Raw genomic sequence first — 16,203 nt, forward strand, 5'->3', positions numbered from 1 at the left:
CGTGGCTTCAAACACTGATGATGATCGCTCGATTCTATAGTCGGTATCTGTAGCCAGTCTTGTCAACGATCTCACTGAGGGGGTTTCGTGCCTTTGCAGAACAGCAGTGGGGACAGAGCATCTCCTTCAATCAGCTGTCCAAGCCTGCAGTGAGTCTTTGTTTGTCACTTTCAAAGGCCTCCGGAATTAAAATAAATAAATAAATAAAAATCCCAGTTATCCAAAGTTTTGGCAGCAGAAAAAAATATTGTACATCCAAAAACAAATTTCCTTATGAGAAAATTAGATTGAACCTTGAGCATCTCTGCATAAGTGAGATAACTGCACTTCACTTCCACAGGCTTACTGAGCATGTGCAGAGGAAATGTAATATTGCCCGCAGTCTCTAGTATTTAGACCACCAGTGTGCCCCCCACCCCTCATATACAAAAAAAAAGGGGGGGGGGGGGGTGAGAACTAGGAGACTGTAATTCCACGTTATGTCACTGACGGTGGATGCAGTTCATTTGTTAATTCTAGGAAACCTAATGCAGGCTGACCAGTTAATTCCTGAGCAGGGTTATTGTTGACACTCCCTATTGTGTAAGTCCTGCTGTCAGTGCAGATAAATGAAGCACAGAAAGGACTTTTTCTTTCACAGAACAGATCTGTTGTGTTTCTGTCCTTTATAATCTCTGAGTGAATCATGCAGCACAAACAGAAACTGCTTCTTTAAACAAACCTTCAGTGCTGACATTTGAACTTTACATTCTCAGTCATTAGTCATAATTTCAAAATTAAGAGTTGGGTCATTGTTCTTCTGACGTTATTGTGTTGCTGTTTAAGTTAAGTTTAAAGAAAATGCTGACAATGCTGACAGCTGTCTCCACTCTGTGATTGGTTGTTATCAGAGTTACAGCCGAATAATAAGAGACAGGTTCACTGTTTTTTGACTCGCACATGCTCAAATTTTTAAGAGCAAAATAAATATAAATATTTATAAATAATAAATATATTTATTATTTAGGTTAGAAAAAAGCAGAATGAAATATCAAGAAGAAATGCTAAATTGTGAAGTTCAGTTTGTTCAGCATCAGGTTTTCAAGTCCAGTAATTCTGCTGGACAATTAAATTGTGTCTTACGCAGAACCTGCAATCTGAGATGTAAGACTGCACGGTGGCCTCAGGGGAGATTTTGATGGCACTCTGTAGGATGACTATAAAAATCAAGAAGAGGACGCGAAAGACAGAGATGAAGATGAAATGATGGAAGTTAAAGAAGGCAGAATGTAGCACAGAGTTCAGGTTCTGGTTGGAAGGGAAAAGTTGCCAGATAGCTGGGAAAGCGCTGAGGGAAACATCCAAGAAGGTGTTTGGTGTACTGAAGAGGACTTGGTGTTAGGATGAGGAAGTACAGGAAAGCATTCAAAGGAAGAGGTTAGCAAAGAAAAAGTGGGAGAGTCAGGGAGCTGAAGGAAGTAGACCGGACTGCTGGCTGCTAAGAGAGAGGTGGCAAGGATAAAGGAAAAGGCTCACAGTGAACCGTATGTGAGGCTGGACACCAAGGAAGGAGAAAAGGACGTGTACTGATTGACTGGGAGAGAAATCGAGCTGGAAAGGATTAATAAAAAGGTTCAACATTGCTGCCTGAAAGCTGAAATTCCTGGATCAGGTGAGCTGCAGTGAGGCGTTGGGTGTGTCGTCAGACAGGTGTCTGAGAGAGGTGTGCTTAATGCAGACAGAGAGGAGGAGGAGAGAGGAAGGTTATTTATGCCTCAGCAGGTCTGGAGGTTTGGATCTTACAGCGATGGCTTTCTACAAAGTGATGTGTTTGGCTGCTGGGCTGATGCTCCTGACCCAAGGTAAGAGCTCTCTGCACACACCTGCAGCAGGTACGACTCAGAGGGTGAAAACACTCAGGAGCACAGCGCTTCACTTTAAAGTGGCACTGCAGGAAAAGGAGGACTGGTGTTGTGCTTTAGCTTCATCTTTATCTTGGTGATGAAAGCTAAAACACAGATTAATGTGACGATCTGTTTGGTTTGGAAGCAGCTGAGAGGCTGAACTGCTCTCCATCAATCAGCGTCTGTGTCACAGCTGCTTTATTCTATTTTAGCTTTGATTCCGTGTTTTATTCCAATTCATATTAAGAACTTGAGACTTATAATGTTTTTATAATGTTAACATATTAAGTCTTAATACTCAAGAAGAGATATTACAGTTCAAATATGTGGCTCACGTCCTTCGTAGATGACATTCAGCTGTTGTTTTTGTTGTGATAAGAAAATTCAGTTCAATTCAGTTTTATTTATATATCATCAAATCACCAACATTTCAGGGCGTGATATGGTACTACAAGGTTATTAAGATAAGATAGGGCCCGATTATTTAAGACCTTGTATGTGAGGAGCAGGATTTTGAATTCAATTCTGGATTTAAGCGGGAGTGTCACGGCCAGCGGAGCTGACTGTGCGAGAACGAGGGCCCAGGTGCGCACACAGAAGGAGACGGAGCGGAGAGTTAAACCAAAGCCAAGCCATTTTATTTTGGCTGATAAATATGAATACAATACAAACTGGGTGACAAACTAAACTGCAACCTACACTGGGAAAACTAAACACGATAACTATGATAACTATGTTTACTGTGACTACCATGAGTGCTATGACATGGTGACACAGACGTTCTGACAAAGACAGAAACGTACACACACACACTAAATACACACGAGGGGCGATCAGGGGAAGTGAAACTAAATACAATGAACAAAGAACACCAGACTCTTTCAAAATAAAACAGGAAACATGACGGAGGCAGACGTAATACTGACTTGACAACATGAACAAGGCAGACTGGAACATAAGGGGTGACGACACAACAGGATCTAGATCGACAAGGACTAAAGACTGGACTGGATGACTTAACATAAAAGAATGTCAAAATACAAGGCAACTGAAATCCGAACTAATGGTAGAGACAACAAGAACTTAGCATGTCTTCTACAGTACATGCCAATGATGCAAAATGAACAGAAAATGCTGGGTCCCAGCCCATGACAGGGAGCCAATGAAGGGAAGCCAATACAGGAGAAATCTCTCTCCTTCTAGACCCTGTCAGGACTCTGGCTGCAGCATTTTGGATTAACTGAAGACTTCCTGATAATAATGAATCACAGTCGTCCAGCCTGGAAGTAATAAATGCATAAAGTTTTTCAGCATCACTCTGAGACAGGATATTTCTAATGCTTATATTGGATATAATATACATGAATGTAAGAAGTCACTTTATTAGATATAATTATGTAGTTAGAACTTAATTACAGAGTATTAGGGCCACATTAGGAAAAAACATTACTGATCATTTTAAGAATAAAGTCGAATTTTCAAGATTAAATTAGAAAATCTATTTTGAAAAAAAGTTGAAATGTGGAGATTACACTTGTTTCCAGATAAGATAACCTTTATTAGTCCCACGCGTGGGAAATTTGTTTTGAGGCGATCTGCCACGGTTACCCTCTAAGTTAGTGAAATTGTACTTCAGAATCGGTTTAAGTACCAAGGAAATAATTCTTCTTATAGCTCAAAGTCAGATGTGGCCATATTTAGACTTTTCGTTACCCTCGTTGTTATCTGTTAAGTGTTACACCCCAGCCCAGGGAACCGGCGTGCGACATAAGGAAAACAAAAATAAGGAAAAATGCCCCCCCCACTCCCTGCTCTTAAGGAGGACGAACCAACAAAAAACAGCTACCACGGATTTCACAACAGCCAGTCAGTTTATTGAGTCCCAAAAGGTAGCAGGCATCAGGGTGAGCATGGCCAAAACAACAAACAAAAACTCTAGAAATGAAATGCAGCTGGCTTACCTTCACAGAAAACCCCAAACAAATATTACAGGTGTCTTACCTGCCTCTCTAACCAAAAACAGGAGAAAAGGTTCCCAAAGAAAAATGGCTTCTCACCCCTACAGCTACCGAGTAAAAACAGTATCGACAACTATTTACATCTATATACAACAAACTATTTACAACACGGGGGGAGATCACGACCATGACAAACTGAAACACAGGGCTTAAATACATAGAGCGAGCAATCAGGGAATGGACAACAGGAGGGAAACACAGCTGGGGCAAATCAGAACTGACGAGACAAGGAAGCTTAAACTGAACACACTGAGATAAGACAGACCTTCAAAGTAAAACAGGAAACCCATAACAGTCACGCCTAAAACAAAACACTGACAACATCGAATCGTAACATAAGTGATGACGTATCAACCCAACTTTTGGGTCCAATCGTCCACTGCGTTAATTAAGGCTGTTGTCTTTTTAATGTGCTGCGATGCTCTGTATCATGTTTTATTTAATATAAACAAGCCCCTAAAAATAATTCTTGGTCGTTGTAATCATGTAGTAATCATGTGCAGCACGTCCATAAGCTTTAAACTTATGATGTAACTGCAGATCATGTGTTCATGGACTCCCAGACACCAAAGACTTGAAACCACAGCAGCGCTGTTATTGATCAGATGATGTCTTTAAAAATGCTCCAAAAGGCTTGAATTGCACCAAAAGTCCAGACGTCCAGTTTGAAGACTCAAAATAGCTGAGGTGACACTAACCAAAATGTTTTCCTGTTTTTCAGAGTCTGAGTCACAGCTGAATGGTAAGATAAAGTTTCCTTTTAACTTGTAATGTTTAATACATCATGAGGATGAATATTAGTTTCTGACTGGACTCTAGACTTGCAACGCAGTGAACTCCTGAAATCAGATTACTTTTTACTGCTGTTAGTCCAGGATCACTGTGTCCTCACTCAGCAGTTTGTAGTGCTGAGAGTTTACAGCTCCTACAGTAATGCTCACTCTGTGTTTTAATGTCGGTCTTCAGTTTGTGGTCAGCCAAAGCTCAACACCAAGATTGTAGGAGGACAGGCGGCCCGCGCTGGCAGCTGGCCCTGGCAGGTCAGTCTGCAAAGATCTGGGTCCCACTTCTGTGGAGGATCCCTCATTAACAGTCAGTGGGTGCTGACTGCTGCTCACTGCTTTGAAACGTGAGTAATGAGGCTGAAGCTGCACTCTAAACAAGATTTAAAGAGATTATAAAAGGTTTTAATCAGGGGGTGAGGGTGTAACAGGATAAATATTTAACAGAGTAGGAATCAATAATATCATTTCTTTTTAGCCATCGTAATAACTGCATGCTGTTTTGTGCTCCTTGATGATCTCAGCACCAACCTGAGAGGACTGACTGTGAATCTGGGCCGTCAGAGTCTACAGGGATCCAATCCCAATGCAGTATCTCGAACTGTAACAAAGATCATCAAACATCCAAAATACAACTCTGGTACCTACGACAACGACGTCTGCCTCCTGCAGCTCTCCTCACCGGTGACTTTCAACAACTACATTTCTCCCGTCTGCCTGGCAGCTTCAAACAGCATCTTCTACAGCGGTGTTAACAGCTGGGTCACCGGCTGGGGAAGTACTAGAGAAGGAGGTGGGTCATAAAAACACCAGATTACTTTTAGAGTAAAAAATCTCCACACTGAAAGAAATAAGTGTGCTTTCTCAGATGGCTCAGAAATACTTCAAGCAATAAAATTCTTCTGCAAGCTAAAATGTTCTAAATCTGAGTTTGATGACTGGGAACACATTGTTTTTTTAAATGTTTTAAAAGGGCTTAAGTACCCAGTCGAGTAATCCGGGAATTGGAGACAGGAGGGAAGCACAGCTGGGAGGAATTAGACCTAACGAGACAAGGGAAGCAAAATTGGAAACACTGACATGAGACACAGATTTTCAAAGTAAAACAGGAAGCACACAATAGGCACAGACATGACACCTACACTAAACACGAGGGAACAAGAACAAGAACTAAACTCATAGCCAGAATTAAACTGAAACATAGAATAATAACAATCAAAACAGCACAACCAGAGAATCAGAACATAAATCATAGAGAATAATACCAAAATGCAAGAAACTGAAAATGCTGCGTCAAAATGACCCAGAACCGTGATAGAGACCTTCAAATAAGCCATTCCTCTGCAGTTGATCTGTTAGCTGTTTGAGATAAAACAAGCCACTGCAGTCAACAGGCCTGCAAAAGGAGTGCATCCAACCTGCCCACTCACCTCATTTTTTTGGCCAATTTTACGTTAGAATCTTTCCAATTTTTGTCTCGCCATGTGAATACTGGTGTTGTTTCTCCATTTCACAGCCAAAGCGTCATTCCCCAGTGTTAAAATATCACTAGACAAGAAAAATATTTTTGATACGGAAGGAATTACAGCCACACAATAATCCTGGTATCAAATGAGGGAGACCTTTCATCTACTTTACTTTTTCTGCTTTATACTTTTTTGCCTTAGCGTCCGCTCCTTCACCCAACCTGATGGAGGTGGAGGTTCCTGTTGTGGGAAACAGGCAGTGTAACTGTAACTATGGAGTGGGATCAATCACTGACAACATGATCTGTGCCGGGTTAAGTGCAGGAGGAAAGGACTCCTGTCAGGTGATTGTTGTTACCTGTGTTTGGCACATTTTCACCTTCTACAGTTTCTTCTCCTCAGCTAACAGTAAATGTTTCTGCTCTCAAAGGGGGATTCAGGAGGTCCAATGGTGATCAAGCAGAGCGGTCGCTGGATTCAGGCGGGAGTCGTCAGTTTTGGGGAAGGTTGTGCCAGGCCGAATCTTCCAGGAGTCTACGCCAGAGTATCCCAGTACCAGACCTGGATCAGGACCCAGATCTCCTCCAACCGGCCGGGCTTCATGACGTTCACGTCCACTGGGACCAACAGTGACCTCAGTGTCACCTGCTGAGGACTGCCACCCAGTGGCGGTCCTAGCCTGCTTGGTGCCCCAGGCTAACCCCCCCACACGCACACACAAAACGTGTCAGGTTTTGTATTGTTGATTATCATTTGTGCTTAGAAATATCTACTTATATATTCTTAGAGTTTTATAATTAGTTGTAGATTGGTAGAGGTTTGATCCTTAATAGTCTGCAAACTTTGTGTGTATTCCAGAGCACTCTGGGAGCGTGGGAGAGCTCGTACCTTCTCTTATTGTTTTATGGATAAACGTATCTATGTCTGTTTTAGGTTAAGTGCCTTTTGTTTAGATGAACTGCTGGACTTCCAGACCAGCAGATTTAGGGAAGTCGTTCATGGGGTCACACACACACACACACACACACACACACACACACACACACACACACACACACACACACACACACACACACACACACACACACACAGGCAAGGTACTCTTTGTTTGTATGTAGACGTCATATGTTAATGACCCTATGTATATTCATGTAACCTCAATAAAAGAGCAGTGTTACGGGGGAGCGGACGAGAGCGACTGGGGTCAAGCGAAGGAACGGCGCCTGTCCGGTTCTCTCCCGTGCACGAGAAACATGAAGAACTTTGCCTACTCGTGTCTTGCTTTGCTGTGTAATTACATTGTCTTCAACGTTCCAGCGAATAGGTTTAAGCTACAAACCCCTAACCCTGACCTCAGTGTCACCTGCAAAGGACTGCCACCAATGCCAACCACCACCCCTAAAACAACCACAACCACAGTGCCCACAGGACTGAATCGATTTGCTTTCATAAAATCGCCTCTAATATTTATCAGTTGGAGTTAAAGAAATATATTTTGGGGATCTCGGGAACACAGCGGCAATGATCATCCCTCTTGGACTGATTTGAAATATAAAAGAAATTCAAATAACCTTTTGTTGTTTTTTCTTTCTTTTGTTGAGATGAAAAAAGTAGAATCATTTAACATGTTTGTGGATTTGAAATGAGAGCTGGAGTTTGAACTGAACTGTCTTTGTCAGCAGCACACACACCAAGCGCTCGCCGTGTTGCTCGCCTGGTTACGACGATGTTCTCATTAGCTCATGGATGCAAGCTCTTTCTCTGATTCTTCTTGTCATTATCGTGATTTCAGTAACCACTTCATAATATTATTGTTTCTTTATCCTGGTGTAAATGTCATGGAGGTTTATAGAGAAAGGCTCCAGCCAGATGGGGGATTCAAACCCAGGCAGCAGTGCTAACGTATTACATCATTACAGCTGAACATTATTTATTATTTATAGTAAATAAATAAAACTCAGAAGCATACAGTCTCAAAAGCAGCAGGTGACCAAAGGAGAGAAGAGAAAGAAGATTCAAATTACACTTATCACAACATCATCACGACACCTAACATAAAGAAATAAAGAGCAGGTCTGATTTTGTGCTTGTTATAACACTTTATTTGATTATTGTCAAAATGTTACTAAATGTTGGGGAAATTAAAAAGCTGAAAGTGCTTGTCCTGTGGACCTCAGGGAAATGACACACACTGTGTGCAGTGTGAAAGCAGATCTTTTAGCACCCCCTCCTGGCAGATACGTGCATGTGCAGAGTGAGACCTTCAAACATAAACTCGTTTCCTGTGGATAAACTAAGAGCAGTGACTGACCAACAAACAGCTGCTGACAGCTGCAGCCTCGGTGTGTCACGACTGTAAGAGAAGCGTAGTTTTGGATCTCGGTGTCGCCGTGCCGGCTTCTTTTATGAACCGCAGAGATGCAGCTTAAACTCTGACTACATGGTTGGACGCATCGGTGATGAGCAGCTGGAGGAGTACGGAGCACCAGTGGATGATTCTCTGGAGCGGTGTGGAGCAGCCACAGACCTTTCGTTAATTTTACACCATCAGAGGAATTGTGACACCTGCCTGTTTTACACACCTGAAAGACTTCAGCCTGTAGTTTTAAATGTTTTAAATTGAGAGTCGAGACAAGTGTCAGAAGTGCTCTGTGACAGAAGGCTCTCGCAAAGATTAAAAAAAACATATCTCTCTATAACAAAATGCAGCCCAAAAGAAAAAGAAAGATTTCTGCTGTGTGGGATCATTTTGATCTTTTCACTGCAAATAAGGTAACTGTTTGTCTGTCGTTGTTTCAGTGTAATCTATCAGAATAGGAACAACAGCAACGTGACCTGCAGTGTAAAATATTTATTTCATGTTATGCAGGTTAAATGTCGCATCTGTTCTGCGGAGCTTTCTTACACAAACAAAAGCACCTCCTCAGTGTTTAGGCGTTACAGAGCCAAACATGAAAATGAGGAGACAAGCACACCGAGAATGAACACAGGTCGGCCTATACAGACACTGAACAGCTTTATTGTCATTTTTCATTAATATGTGTTCTATTATTTTGAAATCAAGCATCTAGGATGACTGTTCTGCACCAGGCAGTCCTGGATTTTATTATAAATGGCTGCCAACCCCTTAGTATTGTGGAGAGTGACGGGTTCTACATTAATGAGAATATGCAGTTGTGCGCATCTGTGTTGGGTGTGAAACACTTTCCACAAAGTCACACTGCAGACAATTTGGCCCAATTCAAAACGGTCATGATGGATGACTGGGCCATCACAAATAAGGTGTCTTCTGACCAACGCAGCACCAAACATGACTGCAGCAACAAGAACTCTCCAAATTCGACTTTCAGTTCACATTGCACACAAACGCAATGTATTAGTCAAGAAATCACGTGATCAAATCCCTGAACTTTCATCCATAAGAGACAAATCTAGACAGATCGTATCATTCTTCAGATCCAGCACTGCAGCCAAAGAAAAGCTTGCTCAAGTGCAGCAGCAGGTGGGACGGCCCGTCTTGAAACTTATCAACGAGGTACCAACACGCTGGAACAGCACATATCAGATGCTGTCACGGCTTCATGATGAGAAAGAAGCAGGCTGGGAATCTGTTGCTTCTCTTCCAACAGATTTAACTCCACTTACGGCTGATGAGTGTGACATCGTAACAGAAGCACTTCTTGTGTTGGTCCCTTTCCACCAGGCTACAGTGGAGTTGTCTGAGGGGAGGTTCAGGATCAAAGGTGATGATGATGAAAATGCTATATTGTGCACTTGAGCAGAACTCTTTACATCTACACACACAAGCAGCCACCCATCTCCATGACCAACTGAGGTGTCGTGTCACAGACACCGCTTCTAATCTGGAGTCATTAAGTGTGTTGACCCTATCAACACTTTTAGACCCCAGATTTAAAACACTCGGATTTCATAGTTCCTCCAAGTGTAGTGAGGAAGTCAATCGCCTGAAAGTGGAGTGTGCTGCAGTAATTGCCTGCACAACATCTGAGCCACAGCCTGGACCTTCATCAGAGCAGTCACCTGTTCCAGGCAAGTTCAGTATTATCAGTTTATTCGTACATTTATTTTGATACTAATGTGTGCTAATTTGGGGTAGATGACAAAAACTAAAACAGCCATGCATTTTTTATTATACCTGTGGCAGCGGCTCAATGGAGAAGTTGGCAGACAACCCAACAACCCAACAGCAGACTCCATTACTGAGGTCCAGCGCTACTTGGCGGAGAGAAACATTCCAAGATCAGAGGATCCTTTAAGGTACTGGAGGAATAGGAAGACATCTTATCCGAACCTTTCCCACCTGGCTTTACAGTTTTTGTACCCCAGCTTCATCTGTGCCCTGTGAGCGTGTTTTCCAAAGCTGGGGAAATGGTGTCAAAAAAATGCAATAGGCTGAATGTAAAAACAACTTATTTTTCTGAATAGAAATTTATAATAAACTCTCCAGTCAATTACATTTAAATGGGTAATATTACATTCACAATACTTTCATTTAAATTTTCACTTAATGTCATTCGCAACATATTTTAAAGATGTCTACAACATTTGAAATGTAAAAGATATAAAATGATTCCATGGAAAGTACCTTACAGTGTATACAAGTATGACTAGGTCATTGAATCAGTGTCTGTTGGTAGGGCTGGGTATCGTCACTGATTTCTAGAATCGATTCAATTCCGATTCACAAGGTCCCGAATCGATTCGATCCACGATTCGATTTAATTCGATTCGATTCGATTTAAATCTGGGAAATTTTGACAGTCAGAAGTATAATTCAGATCAGAACATTTACATATTTTTGTATCTATAAAAAGGAAGCTGACACTCTCAAGACTTTATCCAAGGTGTGAGCATCACAGCAGAGGCCTTTGTGTCAAAGTAGCTGAAGATAAAACACAGAAAAACATGAAGGTGATTTTCCTGGCCTGGGATTTTATACAAATATTCTGCAGTACATCAAAAACGAAAGAAAACCATTAATTAATGAACATTACCTCTGACGTTACAGCGGTTTTATTACAGACACAGCATTTTGCATTTTGAATAATATTAAAAAGTTTAAATTTGTTCAGTATTGAACAGCAGAAATGAGGTTTTCTTTTCGGAAGAATGTAAAAGGGAAAAAAACAGCGGCCGACAGCCTGTAAACAACAGTAGACTTGTGTAACAAGCAAGCGAATAATGAAGAAAGCGAAACTGTTCGAGAGAGAGAGGGGGGGGGGGGGGGGGGGGGAGAGGGGGAGGGAGAGAGAGAGAGCTGCGCATCGCAATGGAAGCAAAACAGTAAAAGAGTGAATTCATGACGATGTTTATGTGAAGCGTTTGGATCTTCTTTTGCTGCTGGTTCGGTCAATATTGTTTGGAGAGAGATCAAACTAACAGCTTTAGAATCAGCGCATAAAGGGCGTGAACACAAAGCTCGACCCGCCGACAGATCAGAATCAGCGAGCTGTCGGCTTTCAGCCCCGACTGTGAGAAAGGCGACATCTAACTGATTCTGATCCGCGGGTCGCGCTGTGTTTAAGTCTATGTGCAGAATCCCTGTACCTGCTCTCATTTACTGTTTGGTGGTTCTTGAAATTTTGTGAGATGTCACCAGAGATTCTGGCATTTCGGACAAAATAAATTTATATTAAAAAATCGATTCAGGATTTTAATGAATCGATTTTACGTTATCCAAGCCAGAATCGATTTTAATCGATGAATCGATTATAAAAACCCACCCCTAGTTGAGAGTCTCAAGTAAGTTGCCTGCAATGACATTTAAGGTCCAGCAGGTGTCAGTATGGAGCAAAACAGCAACACTGTCGACAGTATCGAAGTTCGGGGAATGTGCTGAAACGCTTCACGAGGCCTCATCTACACATCACTAGCAAATATGCTTGTTTTTATTAAATACTTTGACGAGTCTACTTTAAACAGCTGTGCAGTTACAGAAATAAAGCACCAAAGTAGCATATCCTTATTTTACACATTAAACATGTCCACAGATGTGTTCTCCACCTCAGAGCTCAAATCTGCTGCAAACTGAAGTAGTAAAAGCACCCACACATGACAGGCTTATCAACTGCAGAAATTTTATTGAACCAAATGTGGAACTTGCAAAACACTCCATCACAGCAGCACAGTGCGACCTGGCCATGGCTTTGTGTTCGTTTTAAACCATTATTATTTCAGCATCACTACATCTGAACTTGTTTATAAATTATTGCATTGCAGGAAATTAATAGATTCAAGTGTCCATAAACCACAGGTTCAGTACCAAATTTGCTGTGGGGCTGAACCAGAAAGCTGGTTGAGGACCAGAGCAGGAAACCCTCACTAATGAATCCCAAAAGAAATGAAACCAGCTTGGACTAAATTTCCCACCCTGGTGTAACTTTGCCATCTGATCACAGTGAACAGACTCCACCTTCCTTACAGGCCTCGCGTCAGTCAAAGTGTGATACTTGGATTGGCAAAGAGAAGAAAATGCACCCAACAAGAAGCCCAAATCTGCTGGATGGTGGTGAAGATGGTCACTTAAATGCTCTCCACTCAGATGGATGTAAACAATGGCAACTTATGAGGCAGGACGAGAGGAGGTAAAGATCTGGAGCTGGCCAACTACAGAAACCCCTTTCTGCTTTTAACAGACATCCTCAGCACCTCCTCCGACCTGCAAACACTGGGACCCTCCTGCACACCCAGCCCCCACCCCGTTCCCCATGACACCACTCGACTCCAAAATATGGAGACTCATCGTTTTATTGAAACACCTTAAGAGTACAAAACAAAAACGTTACATGAGACTGTGCCGCCGTACTGTGGCACAAGACCTAAAAGAAAAAATTTAAAAGGAAATAAACAAAAGGGACGAGGAGGTGGAAGTGTGTGGGAGGGTCATCACCACTCATCCCTGATGTTGTGTGGAGCTGCAGTGGTGTGTCTTTGTGAGAGTGAGCCTGCCCCCTGGTGTTGTAGGGGGGCGGTGGTGTTACAGAGTCCCATGTTTGTTTCAGAGGTAATTCACGTGTTAGCTAACAGGAGCTGGTGGGATTGCAAAGAGGGGAGGGGGGAGGAAGAGCAACAGCAGCACATAGGAGGGGGTAGAGATGTAGCGGGGGTGGGGAGTTTAATGGCCTTTGAGGAGAGGGGGGGTGGGTCGAGAGCAGCTCCTAGAAGCCGTGGACTTTGAGCTGCTCCTCCTTGGCCAAGTCGATCTACAGAAGACAAAGGGATCCAATTACACTCAGCAACTTTGAGAACAAACATCAGGGGCAACATCTGGACGAAGACCTACCTCAATGAGGAACTGGCAGATATTCTTGCGCTGGTCTCCCTGAAGCTGGATCACTTCACCATACTCTGGGTGCTCAATCACTGTCCCATTGCAGGCAAATTTCTGTGGAGACAAAAACATGTCAATCAGCAAAAACGCTGCAGCAGCAACAACCAGAACCACCTCCAAACTCAGAACAAAGCAGCGCTGTGGCTGTACCTTCTTGAAGGCCTTGACTAGCTTCTTCTTGTCATAGTCGGCAGAGATGCCCTGGACAGTGGTGAGGGTCTTCCTCCCGTTCCGCTGTTGGATTCTTATGTGGATGTAGTCCTCTGTCCCGGCTGGGAGGCGGTCATCACCCTTAGTTGCATCAGCAAAGGGGTCTGGAAAGAGCAGAACACAATGGAATTATGAACACATAAGGCTGGCAGCTCACCCGGCTGATTTACATACAGATTGGCTGTCCTGCTGCCAAATCCTGCCCGTGTTTACCACTGGGGGTTCATATTTCAAATGAAGAGCTGCACAGATGCAGCAGGTCGGGCTAGCAAGCTCTTAACCATTGCCAAATAACAGCAGAGTCATGGCAGGGTGACTTCAGCGGCACCACCGAGCCCGCGGTATATCACACCCGAGACATTTATCCGATATTTTAACGCCACCAGTAAATAAACAAAAGAAGAAGAAAAAAAGGCGGCAAAGGTTTCTAAGAAAACAAATATGTAGCTCGAAGCGGCTTTTGGGCCTAATGGCGGCCGTTTTGACGTTAGCAAGGCCGCTAAACAGCGTTTTTCCACAAAGTTAACACATCCGGGCAGACATTTCCCATTTATTTTCTCCAGTTTCACGCTTTATTTTGATCGAATTAGTTAGGTAAAAAGCAGGTAAATGAAACTACGCCACAGGAAATAAGCCTCGGCCCCAAGCTGAAGCTGGACGTTAGCACCGTGAGCTCTCGCCCTTCCCCCACCCTCTGCGACTGCTCTCTTCGATCAAAAACCACTCACCAAAAGTTTGGAGGTTCTGGATAGCGGACATACGATAAGATTTGCTTTCCTTTCGGATAATAACTTGGTCAGCTAGCGGTCCGTCGGCTGCTTTAGACTCTTTTGTTCGTGTCTTCTGAGGTTCTTGGGGACGACACACGGCTCGGCCTCGGCAGCTTTCACAAAATGGAGATCGCGTAAGGTTGGCAGTGCTGGAAAACAACCCTTTATAGCTCCGCCCCGAAACTGGCGTCAGCACGTCTTTGACTAAGAACGGCACGTCGCAGGCAGCCACGCCCAGAACTCTTTCTCAACTTTACCGGAAGGGTGACGTCATGTCGTTAGATTTCAGTCAAATTGGCAACTGGAAAATTACAAATAAACATATAATTATATTTAAAAACGTATACACACACACACACAAATATATAATTCGAAAGTGGACATTGGTTGTACACAGATGTTTTGTTTTGGCAGCAACTTAAACAATTGAGTTAAATTAACTCACTTAACTTTAAAACATGAGGCAGTTGTGTCGAATACACCCAAGGTGCTTATATTAATCCAAGAGAGGCCAGTCTCTTTTTTTCAGTTTAGCTTAATAAATAAAATGATTTTTTACGGTTTTGAGTTCTAAAAACTTTAATATTTCTCTCATATTTGTTGTGACTTCAATTTCATTTAATCAGAAATGTTTTTCCTTTGTTTTGTATCTTATTGTCATAGTTAATAAATAGAATTACATTTCTTAGATTATTTCAAGTTGTAGTGTCTTTATTATTCATTCATTAAAATTCTGATTATAATTTGTTCATTTAAAAATAAAATAAATAAATAAAGGATAACATAAGGATAACACCGTAGCTGCCTCCACCAGTGTGTGAATGTGAGAGTGAATGAATAGTGGCATTGTAAAGCGCTTTGGGTGCCTTGAAAAGCGCTATATAAATGCAATCCATTAATAAAGTGCACTTAACTGATCTAAGAGCTGGGAAATCTACTCGACACAGGGGTGGGAAGTGAACTTAAACAAAACCTACATCAGCTCGGTCTCGTTTGGTTGGTTGTAACATTCGTATATGTTGTTTCTTTCACTCCATCCATTGTTGTCTTTTTCTGTATGACTGGATAAATCAGACTACTGTGTCTCCCTCCTCAGAGTATGGATTCTCAGGTATTCAAGTTTGTGAATGTAATAGTTTGACCCTCCTTCCATACTTTCTCTCGTTTTACTTAAACTGCACTGAAATTCAAATTTTATTTTTTATAAAGCCAAAAAGGAGAAGATATCCAAAAGTCAGTAGTATAGTATCCTATAGTTCTTTGATCTAACACTCACTCAGCTGACACATCAGAGCCAACCTGTGGCTCAGTCACCTGTGAACAGGTGGACTGGAGGAGGTGAGGATTGGCCTACTGTGCCCCTCCTTCATTTTTCCTCTTCTGCATATTCTCCTACAGCCAACAGTTTCTACCAGCATCCTGCTGAACAATCGCACCGGAGGTGGTCATTCACCCGCCCGGACTGATCCCATTTGAACAATTTACGATGATGTAAATGAATCCATCAACAATAGAGCCGTGTTAGTGCATTGTTCATGTTGAAAAGAAAAACATTTTAGACATACCTATTCCTTTATTAGTAACCCATCTATTTAAGAGATTTAGTCACAGGCCGTATTTCATGTTCCAGCTGCTACAACTCTGGAATTTCCCAACTGTTGGGATGATGCTGGGACAAAATACCACACTTACAATAGTTACTTAAAATGTCTTGCAGTTTTTA

General features: G+C 42.3%; 2 protein-coding genes and 1 long non-coding RNA gene across 3 annotated transcripts; 1 reads left to right on the top strand and 2 right to left on the bottom strand.

Moving 5' to 3' along the window:
• Positions 1-1,711: 1,711 nt before the first annotated feature.
• On the top strand, positions 1,712-7,680 carry LOC147333217 (serine protease 27-like). The gene is made up of 6 exons (XM_086290247.1): positions 1,712-1,841; positions 4,623-4,643; positions 4,868-5,030; positions 5,208-5,476; positions 6,351-6,493; positions 6,580-7,680. The coding sequence occupies exons 1-6, from the start codon at positions 1,712-1,714 to the stop codon at positions 6,799-6,801; spliced, it is 948 nt and encodes a 315-aa protein (XP_086146373.1). The 3' UTR covers positions 6,802-7,680.
• On the bottom strand, positions 3,667-5,991 carry LOC147333218 (uncharacterized). Its single transcript, XR_015128884.1, has 3 exons — positions 5,668-5,991; positions 5,215-5,464; positions 3,667-5,056 (listed from the first exon to the last, which is right to left on the bottom strand). It is a non-coding gene; the product is annotated as an uncharacterized LOC147333218 (long non-coding RNA).
• Positions 7,681-12,899: 5,219 nt separating the features above from the next.
• Positions 12,900-14,626, bottom strand: eif1 (eukaryotic translation initiation factor 1). Its single transcript, XM_086290248.1, has 4 exons — positions 14,439-14,626; positions 13,651-13,814; positions 13,453-13,554; positions 12,900-13,372 (listed from the first exon to the last, which is right to left on the bottom strand). The coding sequence occupies exons 1-4, from the start codon at positions 14,467-14,469 to the stop codon at positions 13,328-13,330; spliced, it is 342 nt and encodes a 113-aa protein (XP_086146374.1). The 5' UTR covers positions 14,470-14,626; the 3' UTR covers positions 12,900-13,327.
• Between the last annotated feature and the right edge of the window lie 1,577 nt (positions 14,627-16,203).

This window comes from Aulonocara sp. 'chitande type north' Nkhata Bay, linkage group LG4 (assembly GCF_057382095.1).
Source record: "Aulonocara sp. 'chitande type north' Nkhata Bay isolate Kocher_YH1m ecotype deep benthic linkage group LG4, A_spYH_male_GT1.1, whole genome shotgun sequence".
Lineage (NCBI taxonomy): Eukaryota > Metazoa > Chordata > Actinopteri > Cichliformes > Cichlidae > Aulonocara > Aulonocara sp. 'chitande type north' Nkhata Bay.